The sequence below is a fragment of the Erinaceus europaeus genome, chromosome 2 (genome assembly GCF_950295315.1).
Source record: "Erinaceus europaeus chromosome 2, mEriEur2.1, whole genome shotgun sequence".
In the NCBI taxonomy this organism is placed as follows: domain Eukaryota; kingdom Metazoa; phylum Chordata; class Mammalia; order Eulipotyphla; family Erinaceidae; genus Erinaceus; species Erinaceus europaeus.
Genome location: NC_080163.1, coordinates 195,681,009 through 195,695,358, shown reverse-complemented (window position 1 = coordinate 195,695,358; position 14,350 = coordinate 195,681,009). Strand labels below are relative to the sequence as shown.

The following is a 14,350-nucleotide window of genomic DNA, read 5'->3' as shown; positions in this document are numbered from 1 at the left end:
CCCGGCTCCTTACCTGCAGGGGGGTCGCTTCACAGGCAGTGAAGCAGGTCTGCAGGTGTCTGTCTTTCTCTCCCCCTCTCTGTCTTCCCCTCCTCTCTCCATTTCTCTCTGTCCTATCCAACAACGACGACACCAATAACAACAATAACTACAACAACAATAAAAAAAAAACCACAAGGGCAACAAAAGGGAAAATAAATATTAAAAATAATTTTAAAAAATCAACCAAACTTTTTTTTAAAGAAATAATCTGGTGGTTTGGGGAGGCAGCACAATGTCTGTGCAAAGTGGCCATCATGCCTGAGGCTCTTGAGGTCCCAGGTTCAATCCTAAGTACCTCAGCCAGAGCTGAGCAGTGCTGGGGTGGGTGGGGGGGAGGCAAGGCAGAGTAAAGATCTGGGGTGCTGGGGGTTCAGCCTCCAGACCTCAGGGTGGAGGGGTTTTCCCAGCCCTATGTGTCATGGCCTCTGCCCAGCCCCCAGGCCTGGTGGAGAATGAGCTATCATGGGGGTGCTCATTTCTCTCCCCGGAAACCTCTGATCGCCCACTTCCTCTTTTCAGGAAAAAGTCTGGTGGGGGAGGGTTGGGGTGGGTGTAAGCACTTCCCCCTGGTGTGTGTGTGTGTGTGACCTTGGGTAAGTCACTTCCCGTCTGGGGGAGCTGGGTTTCCTCACTGCGAGAAGAGCGGTGACCTACCTCCCACCCATTGGGGGTTGGAGAGATGTATCTGCCCAGAGCCTCGGTGCCCATAAAAGAAATGCTGACACGGCCTGGGGAGACAGCACACAGTGGGATGAGCTTTTACACCTGAAGCTCTGAGGTCCTAGGTTCAATCCCCAGCACCACTATCAGCCAGAGCTGAGCACTGCTCTGGCTTACAGGAAAGAAAAAAAGGGGGGGGGGAGTGTTTATAGTTACTGGGTACTAGGTATGGTGCTAAGAGCTTTATGTGTCCAGGCTCACTCCTTCTCCTGGCCCTGTGAAGCAGGGGGGAATTTGAATCTGGGTCTGCAGACATCAGATCCTGAACTCTGAACCGACTTGCTGTCTGTCCCTTAAAGCTGAGTCATCTGTCCCCTGCTCCAGGAAGTCCTCCCTGACTGAGCTATCTTAGGGCTGGCTCAGAGTTGTCTTTGGGGCAGGGGAGGGAGTGGAGTCCAGAATATGAGGGCTGAGTGTTGGGGGTGGTGGAGGTGATGGTGGAGTGGAGGCTCTGCTGATGGCCCTGCGTTCCCAGGAGGCTAGAGGGATGGGTGGGCAGAAGAAAGTGGAGGCTCCTGGGAGGCAGCCCCAGTCCCCAATTTGCTGAGACCCCACCCTTCCCCCTCTCTGAGCTTCTGCTTCCTCCTCTGACTTAGAGGGGAAGGGAGCTGGTGGTGCTTAGCACCTGGTAGAGAAAGGGAGACTGAACCCCAAGAGCAGCAGGCAGGGGATCCCTCCCTCCTACCCAGTACCCCTCTGTCTGTCTCCATCTCTCCGTCTTTACCTCTTTCTCCTCCCCCAGATTCTCTTTGTTCCTCCTCTTTCTCCTTCCTCCTCCTGTTCTACCTCTTCTTTTCTTGTTTTGGTACTGCCAGGACTTCACTGGGACTTCATGCCTAAATGATTCCACTGTACCTGGCAGAATTTTTTTTTTTTTAAATTAGTTTTGGGTAGTGAAAGAAACTGAGTAGAGGAGAGAGAGAGAGAGAGAGAGAGAGAGAGAGAGAAAACACCTGCAGCACTTCTTCACAGATCGTGAAGATTCCCCCTGCAGGTGGACTGGGGGCTTGAGCCCGTATCCTTTTACTTGGTAGCATGTGTCCAGCCTGTCCTCCTGTCCTGGCACTCTCCCCGCAGAAGAGGAGACATCCCAGCAGTGCTCCACCACTCATGATGCTTCTCCTTCTGCCTGACGTTCCAGGTGCTGGCCGGGGGTTCGAACCTGGTTCTCTTGCATGATGAAGTGTGTGCTCCTATGGGGCAGACCATCTCCCGGTCTCTTGCTCCTTTCTCACCAGCCCTGGCCTTGCCTGGTTGTCAGCCTGACTCACTCTATCTTCCCTGTCTCTTTGCGTCAGTGTGTCTGTCTCTCTCTCCTAATCTGTTTCATGTGCCCTGTTCATCTTTGGTCTGATCCTCTAGTCTGTCTGTCTGTTTTTCCTTGTCCACCTGTCTGGTTTCCTTCCCGAATTCTTTCTTTTTTAAATTTTATTTGGTTTTAATGACAGACAGAAAGATACAGACACGGGGCTACCAGAGCCCTGCTCAGCTCTGGCTGATGGTGGTGCTGGGGGTTGGACCTGGATTTTGGAGTTGCAGGAATGAAAGTCTTTTTGCAGAACCATTATGCTGTCTCCCCAGCCCCTCACCTGTCTGGTTTTCTCCTCATGTCTGTCTCGGGTCTCTGCCCGGGTCTACCACCCACCCTGTCTCCCCGTCTGTCTGTCTGCTGTCTTTCCCCCTCTCACACTGAGTCACCTGGATGAAGTTGGTGAGCGTCTCCTGGAATAACTCCCCAGGCTAACCATGCCCCTTGTCCCCTTCCTGCACCCAGTGAGACGGTCATATGCTCCAGCCGGGCCACTGTGATGCTCTACGATGACAGCAACAAGCGCTGGCTGCCAGCAGGCACCGGTGCTCAGGCCTTCAGCCGCGTCCAGATCTACCACAACCCCGTGGCCAACTCCTTCCGCGTGGTGGGCCGCAAGATGCAGCCGGACCAGCAGGTGAGGTCCCAGCCCATGCCCCCTGCCCGCCCGCCCGCCCCCCATGGACCCGCCAGCCCCTCACCTGCCTCTCCCCTGCGCCCAGGTGGTCATCAACTGTGCCATCGTCCGGGGGGTCAAGTACAACCAGGCCACCCCCAACTTCCACCAGTGGCGGGATGCCCGCCAGGTCTGGGGGCTCAACTTTGGCAGCAAGGAGGACGCGGCCCAGTTTGCCGCTGGAATGGCCAGTGCCCTCGAGGCATTGGAAGGTGAGGAGGGGGGTCCTGGGGTCCCTGCCTCACCACTTGTATATAGGCCTTGTTACTCATCCATCAAATGGGTGGAACCACTGCTACCGCAGACAGTCCCCATAAAGCTTGATTTTATTTTTTTTTAAGTGAGTTTATTGGGGCTGGGCAGTGGCACACCCACTAGGGCACACATGTCACCATGTGAAAGGACCCCACCTGTAGAGGGGAAGCTTTATGATTGGTGAAGGTATGAAGTGCTGAAGGCATCTTATGAATTGTATTTTATGTTGTGCTAAAGGTGTCTCTCTTTCCCCCTACCCCCTCAATTTCTTTGTCTCAGTCCAAAGTAAATAAACAAAATATCAGAAATGCATTTACTATGGAGTAGAGGGAGAGCATAATTGGCAATGCAAAAAGACTTACCTGCCTAGGGGGCCTTGTGGTGGTGTACCTGGTAGAGCACAAGCTGCCTTGTGCAAGGATCTGAGTTCAAACCCTCAATCCCCACCTGCAGGGGTGGGGTTGGGAGTTTCACAAATGGTGAAGCAGTTTCTCTGTTCCCCTCTCCACCTACCCCTTCCATCTCAATTTTTGTATGTCTCAATCAATCAGTCAAATATTTTTAAAAAAAAACAAAAACTTCCCTGCCTGAGGCACCAGAGGTCTCAGGTTCAATTCCTAGCACCAGCATAAGCCAGAGTTGAGCAATGCTCTAGAAAAAAAGAAAAAAAAACGAACAATATATAATATATATATATATTAGTGATTTCACATTGGTTTACATGGAGAAAAAAATTTTTTTAAAGATTTTTTACTTATTAGAAAGGCAGCAGGAGAGAGTTCGGGCGGTAGCACAGTGGGTTAAGTGCATGTGGCGCAAAGTGCAAGGACCAGCAGAAGGATCCCGGTTTGAGCCCCGGCTCCCCACCTGCAAGGGCGTCCCTTCATAGGCAGTGAAGCAGGTCTGCAGGTGTCTATCCATCTCTCCCCCTCTCTGTCTTCCCCTCCTCTCTCGATTTCTCTCTGTCCTATCTAACAACGATGATATCAATAACAACAACAATAATAAAAAGACAACAAGGGCAACAAAAGGGAAAATAAATAATTAAAAAATAAAAAGAAAGGTAGCAGGAAAGAGAGATAGAGAGAGAGAGAGAGAGAGGTGGGGGGAACTTGACATCACTCTGGTACATGTGCTGCTGGGGATCAATCTCAGGACTTCATGCTTGAGAGTCTTATGCTTTAGTGTGCTGCCTCCTGGACCACGAACAAAAAAATTAAAAATAAATAAATAGGGGGCCAGGTGGTGGGGCACCTGGCTGAGTGCACATGTTACAATGTGCAAGGATCCAAGTTTGAGCCCCCGGTCCCCACCTGTAGGGGGAAAGCTTTGCAAGTGGTGAAGCAGGGCTGCAGGGGTCTCTGTCTCTCTCCCCATCTATCTTCCCCTTCCCTCTTGATTTCTGACTATCTCAACCCAATAAATAAATAAAGATAATAAAAATAAATAAATAGGGGATCAAGTGGTAGCACAGTGGGTTAAGCGCACGGGGTGCAAAGCACAAGGACCAGTGTAAGGATCCCAGTTCGAGCCCCCAGCTCCCCATCTGCAGGGGAGTCACTTCACAACTGGTGAAGCAGGTCTGCAGGTGTCTGTCTTTCTCTTCCCCCTGTCTTCCTCCCCTCTGTCCATTTCTCTCTGTCCTATCCAACAACAATGACATCAATAACAACAACAACTACAACAACAATAAAAAAACATTGGCAACAAAAGGGAAAATAAATAAATAAATGTTTGTTAATGAGAACCAAAGCATCATTCTTATAGATGCAATGCCAGCAATCCAATTTGAGACCTCATGCTTGAGGTTCTAACACATTACCCACTGTGGCTCCCCATCCCGCCTCAGGGCTGCTAGAACTTATTTTTAACTCACACAGTCAAAGCTCTGTCTCTGGACAGTGGACCCACAGCCCTCGAGTCCGCAGAGAGCTGGCCAGGAAGGAATGCAGAGCCTGGGGCTGGGCGGTGGCACACCTGGTGAAGCACAGCCTTGCCCTATGTGAGGCCCCAGCACTACATAGGAGAACCAGGGAACAACACTCCATGGATGGGGCTATGGTGTTGTCCCTCCTCTGTCTCTCAAGATAATAAATAAGATGGGAGTCGGACGCTATTAGGCGCATGTGGCATGAAGCGCAAGGACCAATGTAAAGATGCCAGCTTGAGCCCCCGGCTCCCCACCTGCAGGGGAGTCGCTTCACAGGCAGTGAAGCAGGTCTGCAGGTGTCTATCTTTCTCTCCCACCTCTCTGCATTTCTCTCTGTCCTGTCCAACAACGACAACAACAATAATAACTACAACAACAATAAAAAAGGGCAACAAAAGGGAAAATAAATAAATATAAAAAAATAAATAAGACTGGGTGCGCTATCACCTGTACCCATGTTTTTTGTTTTTTTTTTACTCAGCTAACTGTCATCTGACCTCTTCCCAGATGGACCTAGAGATAGTTCCAGTCCCCAGGAGGCCTTCTTGTGCCCTCCAGCTGGTAACCTATGTGCTGAGTTACATCATTGCTAGTTTTCAGCCATCCGTATCAAGACCAAAAAGTCTCCCATTGGTGGTTGATGTGTGGCTATGTCCCCTTGCACATGCGTGATTTTGCTGTTCCAGATCAACTTTTACAGAGAGAGAGAGAGAGAGAGAGAGAAAGTGACAGACAGAAAGAAAGCAAGAAGCATCACAGCAAGGAAGCTTCCCCCAGTGCCAGAATCCTCTCATGCGGCATGCCAGGTCCTTTAATCTGGGTCGAACCTGTGGCAGGGAAGGCACCCTACCAGGTGAGCTATCTTGCTGCTCAGCCCCCTCTTGAAGATTTAAATATTTATTTACATTTTAAAAATTTCTAATAGAGCACTGCTCAGCTCTGGCTGATGGTGGTGCCATCATCCAGCCCCAGCCTCTGAATTCCTAACCAGCTCTGGGGGACTTGAGGCCTGTGGGTCCTCCCCCTAGAGACAGAGCTTTCATGAGCGAGAGTAGGTGTGCTTTCCTGGTTGAACTTCATTCACCAAAGTGCTGAGGTGTTGGCTTCCTGGAACAAAAGTCCTGTGGGTGGCTTTTGAGGCTTGTGGGGGCCAGAAGCCTGGGGGGGGGGGTGGGAAGAAGCTTTCTGCCTTTCCTGGCTTCTCAGCTGAGGGTCTGAGCTGCTGTCTTAGTGGATGTTAGAGTTACCATATATTCATTTTTATTTGCCAGAGCATCAGCTCTGGCTGATGGTGGTGCTGGGGACTGAACCTGGGAGCTCACAGCCCTAGGCAGCTAAGCTGTTTGTGTGACCTGCTGTGCTATCTCTCTTGCCCACAATTCTTATGCAAGATGTTCTTTTTCAAGTTTTTCTTCTTCTTCTTCTTCCTCTTCTATTCTTCCTCCTCCTCTTCCTTCTGTTTGTTTATTTTTGGGGGGGAGCTTAGCTCTGGCTGATGGTGGCACCAGGATTGATTCTGGGACCTGAGAGCCTCAGGCAGGAAAGTCTTTTTGCATCACCACTATGCTATCCCCCACCCCATTTTTTTCTTAATAATTTTATTTATTTACTTTTGACTGGACAGCAGAATTAAAAAAGGGAGAAAGAGAAACAGCTGTAGACCTGCTTCACTGCTCATGAGGCTCCCCCCTTGCAGGTGGGGACAGGAGGCTTGAACCCTGGTCCTTGTACATTGCTAAATTTACATAACCATTATGCTATCTCCCCTTTCCTCTTTTCTTTTTTTAAGAGAAAGAAACTAGAGCACAGCTCATCTCTGACTCAGAGTCATACCAGGGGTTGAACCTGGGGCTCTGAGGCCTCAGACATGCAAGTCCTGTGCTCTAATGCTAAATTGCCTTCCAGCCCTCAGTTGTCTCCCTGCAAATCCTTGTCTGTAGGGCTTGGTGATTGTCCTTCCTCCATATCCATTGTCCCCTGTAACTCAGATATTGTCACAGCACCCTCCCCTGGTGGCAGTCCAGTAGGAGAGTGGGTGCCCCCACCCCACTCCAGAAATCTGGCTGAGTGCCACACGTTGGTGTCAGGTCCCCAGGAGGAAGTCAGTGCCCCTGGGCAGGATTCCTGGGAGGGCTGAGAGAACTTTCAGGCAGGAACAGGGTGGGGCAGCTTCCGGAGCTGACTCATCACCCACTATTGCTCTCACCTTCCAGGTGGGCCCCCACCCCCTGCAGCGCCTCCCACCTGGTCGGTGCAGAACGGCCCCTCCCCGGAGGAGTTAGAGCAGCAGAAAAGGTAAGGCCAGTCCTGGGGTGGTGTGTGTGTGTGTGTGTGGGGTCTCGGACCCCTAGAGCTTTGAAATCTCCCACTGTTTCCGGAATGTTCCAAACTCCCAGGGATGAGAAGTTGCCAGCACTCTAATTGGAGTTAGGGAAACTCCTGACACCCAGAGTTGCAGGACCCCATCCAGCAGGGTCCCCAGATTCCTGGACTTCAGAACCTGGTAGAGCCGGGACCTTGCACATGTGCCATTTCCCCCACCCCCAAACCCCTTTTTCATTCAGAGACAGGGAGAGACACCAGAACACCAGAGCTGCTGCTGGTACAATAGCACCTCCCATGTGGTGCTTGGGTTCAAACTCAAGTCCTGCACATTCATGGCACATTCCTACCCAGAGAGCTACCCCCTCAGCCCATATTTATTTTTAAAGATGTCTTTATTTATTTTCTGGAGAGGCAAGAGACCTGGGGCCTGGGACAAGCTCAGGCCTGGTGTCCTACAGCTGTGCTACCCCGCAGCCCAGAGTCTAGTTTGATCTGTTTAATGGATCTTGGGTCTTTTGAGATTCAGAGACTCAGCTTAGTGACACCTTTGGGATTTGAGGCCTGGGATTGCAACCACCTCAGTCAACTCTATCATGGCATCTGGGGCACTTCCTGTCACACCCCTCCCCCGCCCTGCCCCTCCTTTCCTGGCAGCCTTATAGGGGTCTCTGAGGGACAAGCACCCTGGGGGACCCTGGGTGACAGCAGCTCTGTCCTTTCCTCAGGCCGCAGCCGGAGTTCGAGAGGGAACGCAGGGTGTCCAATGCAGGTGACAGCTCAGTGGGGGTCTCGGGAGTGGGGTGCTGACGGGAGCTCCCCAGAGGGGCAGGCCGGGTGGCCCACAGAGAAGCGGAAGCCCTCCCCCCAGCACCCCTTCCTGTGCTTGGTTTCAGGAGCCCCGCCTGCCCCCCCAGCTGGGGGCCCACCCCCGCCCCCAGGGCCACCTCCGCCTCCTGGGCCCCCCCCACCCCCTGGCCTGCCCCCCTCGGGGGTCTCTGCTGGGGGCCCCGGAGCCGGGGGAGGCCCACCGCCCGCGCCCCCCCTCCCCACCGCGCCAGGCCCCAGTGGCGGGGGCGCCGGGGCTTCGGGACTGGCTGCTGCCATCGCCGGTGCCAAACTCAGGAAAGTCAGCAAGGTGAGCGCGCAGGGGGGCTGGGCCTGATGGAATAATGGGGGCGGCCAGTGGCCTGGGTGTCACAGGGGGCCGCCTCTAGCCCCCTCCTCTCTGTCCTTTCTGCAGCAGGAGGAGGCCTCAGGGGGGCCTGCGGCCCCCAAGGCTGAGAGCCGCAGCACGGGCGGGGGGCTGATGGAAGAGATGAACGCCATGCTGGCACGCAGGTGAGCTGCAGGCCGCCACCCCGAGCCTAGATTGGAGAGTGGGGGTGGGGGTGGGGGTGTGTATGTCTTTGGGGGAAGGTCCTTCCTTTGAAACCTAGGTTTGGGATTTGAAGGCTGGGATTGCAAGCATCTCGGTCATATCTAGAATGTGCTCTTTCTTCCTCTATCTCTCTTTCTTTTTCTCTCTCTCCCAGAGCACTACTCAGCTCTGGCTTATTTGCTGGTGCTGGGAACTGAACCTGGGACCTTTGGAGCTTCAGCATAAAAAAAGTCTTTTTGTATAATCACTATGCTATCTCCCCAGCCCTCTCCCTTTTATTTCTTGGGTAGACGAATCAAGAGGGCAGGGAGATAAAGAAGGAGAGATACATATGGAGCATTGCTTCACCACTGGTGAAGCTTCTCCCCCTCCAGGTGGGGATCAGGGGCTTGAACCCAGGTCCTTACACATTGTGTGCTCAGCCAGGTGAGCCACTGCCTGACCGCTCTTTTCTCTCTTTTCCTCTTCCTCCTCTCTTCCTTGTTCTTTTTTTTTTTTTTTACCAGAACATTGCTAAGCTCCAGTATATGATGGTATAAGAGATTGGACCTGGGACCTCAGAGTCTCAGCCATGAAACTCTTTTGTATAACCACTGTGCTATCATCTGGCTCTTTTCTTGTAATATTTATAAGAGAGAAAATGAACCCCCACCTGCAGGGGAAAGTTCATGAGTGGTGAGGCGAGGCTGAAGGTGTCTTTCTGTCTCTTTGCCTCTCTACCTCTCCCATCCCTCTCAATTTCTCCCTGTCCAATAATAAATAAATAAAAAGAAAGAAAGAACATGAGAGCAGCACTTTGGCACATATAATGCCAGGGATGGAACTTGGGGCCTCAGGCTTGAGAATCCAATGCTTTCTCCAACTCCCAGGCTGCACCTCTAGAATTTTTTTTTTTTTTTTTTTTTTTTTTTACCAGAGCACCGCTTAGCTCTGGCTTATGGTGGTGCGGGGGATTGAACCTGGGACTTTGGAGCCTCAAGCATGAGAGTCTGTTTGCATAACTGTTATGCTATCTACCCCTGCCCCTCTAGAATGTTCTTAAGTCCATCATTTTAGGCTCTTAGGGAGATGCTGCCTCAGATTCTGGAACCTCGGAATTCTACAGCTCTCTCTGCTGTAGAATGTTGATTCACAAATGTGACCACTGTAAATCCCTACCTCAGTTTACAAACCGCATTCTCTGTGACTTCTATATGTTGCGTTGTTTTGGCTTTTGTTTTAGTGTGGAGGAACTGAACCCAGGGTGAGCTCTACCCCTAACTGCAGTCTGTCTTTTTAAAATTATTATTAAAGATTGATTTTTATTTATTTCATATTAGAGTCTGTCAAGCAAGAGAACTGGGAGACTCAGGCATGCTCCACAAGTTGAACTACCTCTCCAGCTGCTTCTTTAACTTTATTATTGTTCTGATTTATGGTGGTGCGGGGAATTGAACCTGGGACTTTGGAGCCTCAGGCATGAGAGTCTCTTGCATATAACCATTATGCAGTCTTTCCCTGCCCAGCTTCTTTAACTTCTAAAACTACAGTTTTCTTAGCCCACACATAATATACACCCTAGAATCCACCTTTCTAGAACTCTGTGGGGAGGGCAATTGAGGGGCTGAGAGAGGGCAGGAGCCATCTGTTTCTGCCTTCATATCCACAGAAGGAAAGCCACACAAGTTGGGGAGAAGCCCCCCAAGGATGAATCTGCCAGCGTGAGTTGGGGCCCTTCCTGTCACAACACACCTCAGGCTGCACCATAGGGGAGGAGGGCTTGGGCAGAGTGGGGAGAGGTTGGGTTGGTTCTTGCAGGAGGAAAATGAGCCAAGGTGTAGCAGGCAGTTGCCTGGTTCTCATAGTTTTCTTTTCCACCAGCAGGAGGAGCCAGAGACCAGAGTCCCAGTCCACAGTGGTGAGTGAGAGCCTGACCACACATAGGAACTACAAAGTCCCAGGATGCCCTGTTCTCACACTGCAGCGCTCTTGGAACAGTGTGTGCAGAGAAAGCTGAGCAACACAGTCCACTGACATGGTCTTTGAACAGGGGCTGGTGGTAATCCTAAGGGAGAAAGATGGAAGTGGGATGGGCATTCTCGGTCTCTGATAGTTCTGAATTCTGCCCCTCAGAATCTGTGCGGAGACCCTGGGAGAAGAACAGTACAACCTTGCCAAGGTGGGCCGTCAGCGCTTTGCCAAAGTAGCTGAATCTGTCCCGCTGACACAGGGGGACCTGGGGGTGGAAGGCAGGGTAGTGGGCCTGTCTCGGATCTCATTTCTCTCCTGAAACCCACCAACCCTCCCAGGATGAAGTCGTCGTCGTCTGTGATCACTTCCGAGGCCCATCCCTCCACACCCAGCTCCAGTGATGAATCTGACCTGGAGAGGGTGAAGCAGGTAGTTGGGGGGGGGGGGGGTTGGGGTGAGAATGAAGCTGGCAGGATATGCAGAAAGAGAGGAGGTTGGGGTGCAGACTCTGCCTCTCAGTTCTAGAAAAGGCTTTGCTCAACCTCAGTTTTCCATTCTTGAGAAATGTAGGGGTTTGTGCCAGTGGGGGTGGGGGTGGGGGTGGGGGAGATAGCTCCATTGGTAGAATGTAGAACTTACATGCCTGAGGCTCCTGGTTGGATCCCAGATACCGCATGTCTGAGAATGTTACTCTGGTTTCTCTCTCTCTTTTTCCGTTTGTGGAATTTGGGCCTTGCATGTGTGCAGTTTTACCAGCTGATGTTTTTATTTAGAGAGAAAGAGAACTGGAAAGACACTGGAGCTTCCCCTAGTGCTATGGAACCTCCCATGTGGTGCCAAGGTTCAAACATGGGCCGAAGGCATGGCAAATCATATAACTTACCTGGCGAATTATCCTTCCATCCCCCATCTCTCTCAGAATTGTTCTCTAAATGCTATCTCATATGAATTTTTTTTTTAATTTAAATCTTCTATTAAAAAAGAGAGAGAGGGAGTTGGCGGTAGCTCAGTGGGTTAAGTGCAAGTGGCACAAAGCGCAAGGACCTGCATAAGGATCCCGGTTCAAGCCCCCAGCTCCCCACCTGCAGAGGAGTCACTTCACAGTCAGTGAAGCAGGTGTCGTATCTTCCTCTCCCCATCTCTGTATTCCTGTCCTCTCTCCATTTCTCTCTTCCCTATTTAACAACGACAACATCAATAACAACAATAATAACTACAATAAAACAAGGGCAACAAAAGAAAATAAATATTTTTTAAAAATAAAAGAGAAGGGAGTCGGGTGGTAGTGCAACGAGTTAAACACATGTGGCGCCATGCACAAGGACGGGCATAAAGATCCCAGTTCAAGACCCAGCTCCCCACCTGCAGGGGAGTCGCTTCACAGGCAGTGAAGCAGGTCTGCAGATGTCTGTCTTTCTCTCCCCCTCTCTGTCTTCCCCTCCTCTCTCTGTCCTATCCAACAATGACAACAATAACTACAACAATAAAACAACAAGGGCAACAAAAAGGAATAAATAAATTTACAAAAAGAGAGAGAGAGAAGCGGTCTGGGAGATGGCAGAGTGTCTAAAGCACTGGACTGTCAAGCATGAGGTCTCAAGTTCAATTCCCAGCAGCACATGTACCAAAATGATACCTGGTTCTTTCTCCTTCTCCTCCTATCTTTCAAATAAACAAACAAATGATTAAAGAGCGAGAGAGAAGTGGAGAGTTTGGATCAGGTTGGGAGGTAACCCAGGTACCCCCAGTGCCTTCTCCAGTGCCCATGTCAGGCACTCACTCGTGATGAGTACCCAGAATCTTCCTCAGGCCTGTGGCTCCAGACACCCGTCACCAAAGGGAGTTGGCATGAATCTGCAGTGTATTTGCCAGCCCTGGTGCTGGCTGTTCTCCAGGGCTTCTTTTCTGGCTCCAAAGATCTAGAATTCTCCCCTAGGATTCTCATCATTCCCTGGCCTATTCACTGATGTCATGGGGTGTTGGATGTATTGGGGCTGGGGAAACATTTTGAACTGCTTCCCTCTGACCCTTTAAAAGCCATCAAGCAAGGAACCTCTGGATGGGAGGCCAGGGCGGAGAGCTCACTATCCGAACATACAGCTTGAATGCCTGTGACGTGACCCAGGGCTACAGCTTCAGTCCTTGCCACAGCTGCATGCCAGTACTCCCTCAACAATAAGCAAAGAAACCTTGAAAGAAGGCAGAGGGTAGATAGCATAATGATTACACAAACAGACTGTCTTGCTTGAGGCTCCAAAGTCCCAGGTTAAGTCCGCTGCACCACCATAAGCCAGAGTGCTCTGATAGAAAAAAAAAAATTTTTTTTTTACAAAGAAAGAAATCTTAAAAGAAGCGGTTCATGGGAGTTGGGCGGTAGTGCAGCGGGTTAAGTGCAGGTGGCACAAAGCGCAAGGACCAGCATAAGGACCCCGGTTTGAGCCCCCGGCTCCCCACCTGCAGGGGGGTTGGTTCACAAGCCGTGAAGCAGGTCTGCAGGTGTCTGTCTTTCTCTCCCCCTCTGTCTTCCCCTTCTCTCCATTTCTCTCTGTCCTATCTAACAACAACATCAATAACAACAATAGTTTCTACAACAATAAAACAAGGGCAACAAAAGGGAGTAAATTTTTTTTTTTAAATCTTTTTAAAAAAGGGGTTCATGTCTGCAAAACATCCACGCATCCCTTCCTAATTTTCAGGAGCTTCTGGAAGAGGTGAGGAAGGAATTACAGAAAGTGAAAGAAGAGATCATTGAAGGTAAGATTGTCTTTTACTTTAGACACTTCATTCTCATGGAAGCGTCGTGTCCCATGGGATGGAGCCCTGTTGCGAAGGGGAGAAGAGGTGCAACTTCTCACCTCTGCCCTTGGCTTCCTTCTAGCCTTTGTCCAGGAGCTGAGGAAGCGGGGTTCCCCCTGACTACGGGGCCCCCCTGGAAGACGGCCTGTCTCCTTTCTGCACCCTGCCTGTCACCCTGCTTTCCCTGCCTCAACTTGACATGGAATTGGCTGAAGACTACACAGGAATGCGTCCTCCCCTCCCACTCCCCTTTCCACTTGGAAAACTCCAAGGGTCGTGGCTTCTAGGGGCCCGTGCCTACACCTGTACTGGCTGCTGACTGGCTGGGGAGGCCCCCTCTCTGTGCTCACTTGGGTCCTCCTCCTCTGCCGTCCCCTTGGGGCTGGTTCCCTCTGCTGGGGATGTACCAATGTAACCCCACAGTGAGGGGGAAGGAAAGGGAATGTCACATTCCCTTGTTCTAGATTCACTTTAACGCTTAATGCCTTTAGAAAAAATTTTTTAAAGAAAAAAATATATATATATATTTGGGCTTTGGGGAGGGGGTCGGAGGGAAGGGAAATTTTTTTTCCTCTTTGGTTTTTTTGATAAAAATGGGCTGTGGGAATTTTTAACCGCTGGCACCCCAGGCTTGACCCCTTTGGAGCAGCTCTTTATGTGGGGCTGTCCCTCCCCAGACTAGGTTGTCAGAATCTTCCTGACCTCTGGCTCCTTTCCCTTTTCTATGAGGAATTAAGATGCTGTAACTTTTTGGAACCTCAGTTTTTGTTGTTGTTGTTGTTGTTTTTTTATTTTGGTAGGTTTCGAGGTCCAGACCATTTTCACCCCCTGGGGAAAGTGATAAGCGGGAGAAAAGAAACCCCCTCTCCCACCTTCACCATGAGCTTCGAAAATGGACCTCTGCGGAATAAATCTGCCAGTTTATATAAACACGTTGGTTTCTGGAGTGATTTAAAGGGTTACTCTTAC

At 50.8% G+C, this 14,350-nt stretch overlaps 1 protein-coding gene across 2 annotated transcripts in view; it reads left to right on the top strand.

Moving 5' to 3' along the window:
- Positions 1–14,311, top strand: part of VASP (vasodilator stimulated phosphoprotein) — a 23,717-nt gene extending 9,406 nt beyond the window's left edge. The window contains exons 2-13 of one of the 2 annotated variants that reach the window (XM_016192156.2): positions 2,537–2,708; positions 2,794–2,959; positions 7,146–7,227; positions 7,983–8,026; positions 8,151–8,392; positions 8,498–8,595; positions 10,284–10,335; positions 10,496–10,532; positions 10,748–10,793; positions 10,924–11,014; positions 13,282–13,339; positions 13,464–14,311. In XM_016192156.2, the coding sequence (XP_016047642.2) occupies positions 2,537–2,708; positions 2,794–2,959; positions 7,146–7,227; positions 7,983–8,026; positions 8,151–8,392; positions 8,498–8,595; positions 10,284–10,335; positions 10,496–10,532; positions 10,748–10,793; positions 10,924–11,014; positions 13,282–13,339; positions 13,464–13,501 (1,126 nt within the window). In that variant the 3' untranslated portion in view covers positions 13,502–14,311. The remainder of the gene's footprint in view (positions 1–2,536; positions 2,709–2,793; positions 2,960–7,145; positions 7,228–7,982; positions 8,027–8,150; positions 8,393–8,497; positions 8,596–10,283; positions 10,336–10,495; positions 10,533–10,747; positions 10,794–10,923; positions 11,015–13,281; positions 13,340–13,463) is intronic. The other variant, XM_060186153.1, reaches the window with a different exon arrangement.
- Positions 14,312–14,350: the final 39 nt, after the last annotated feature.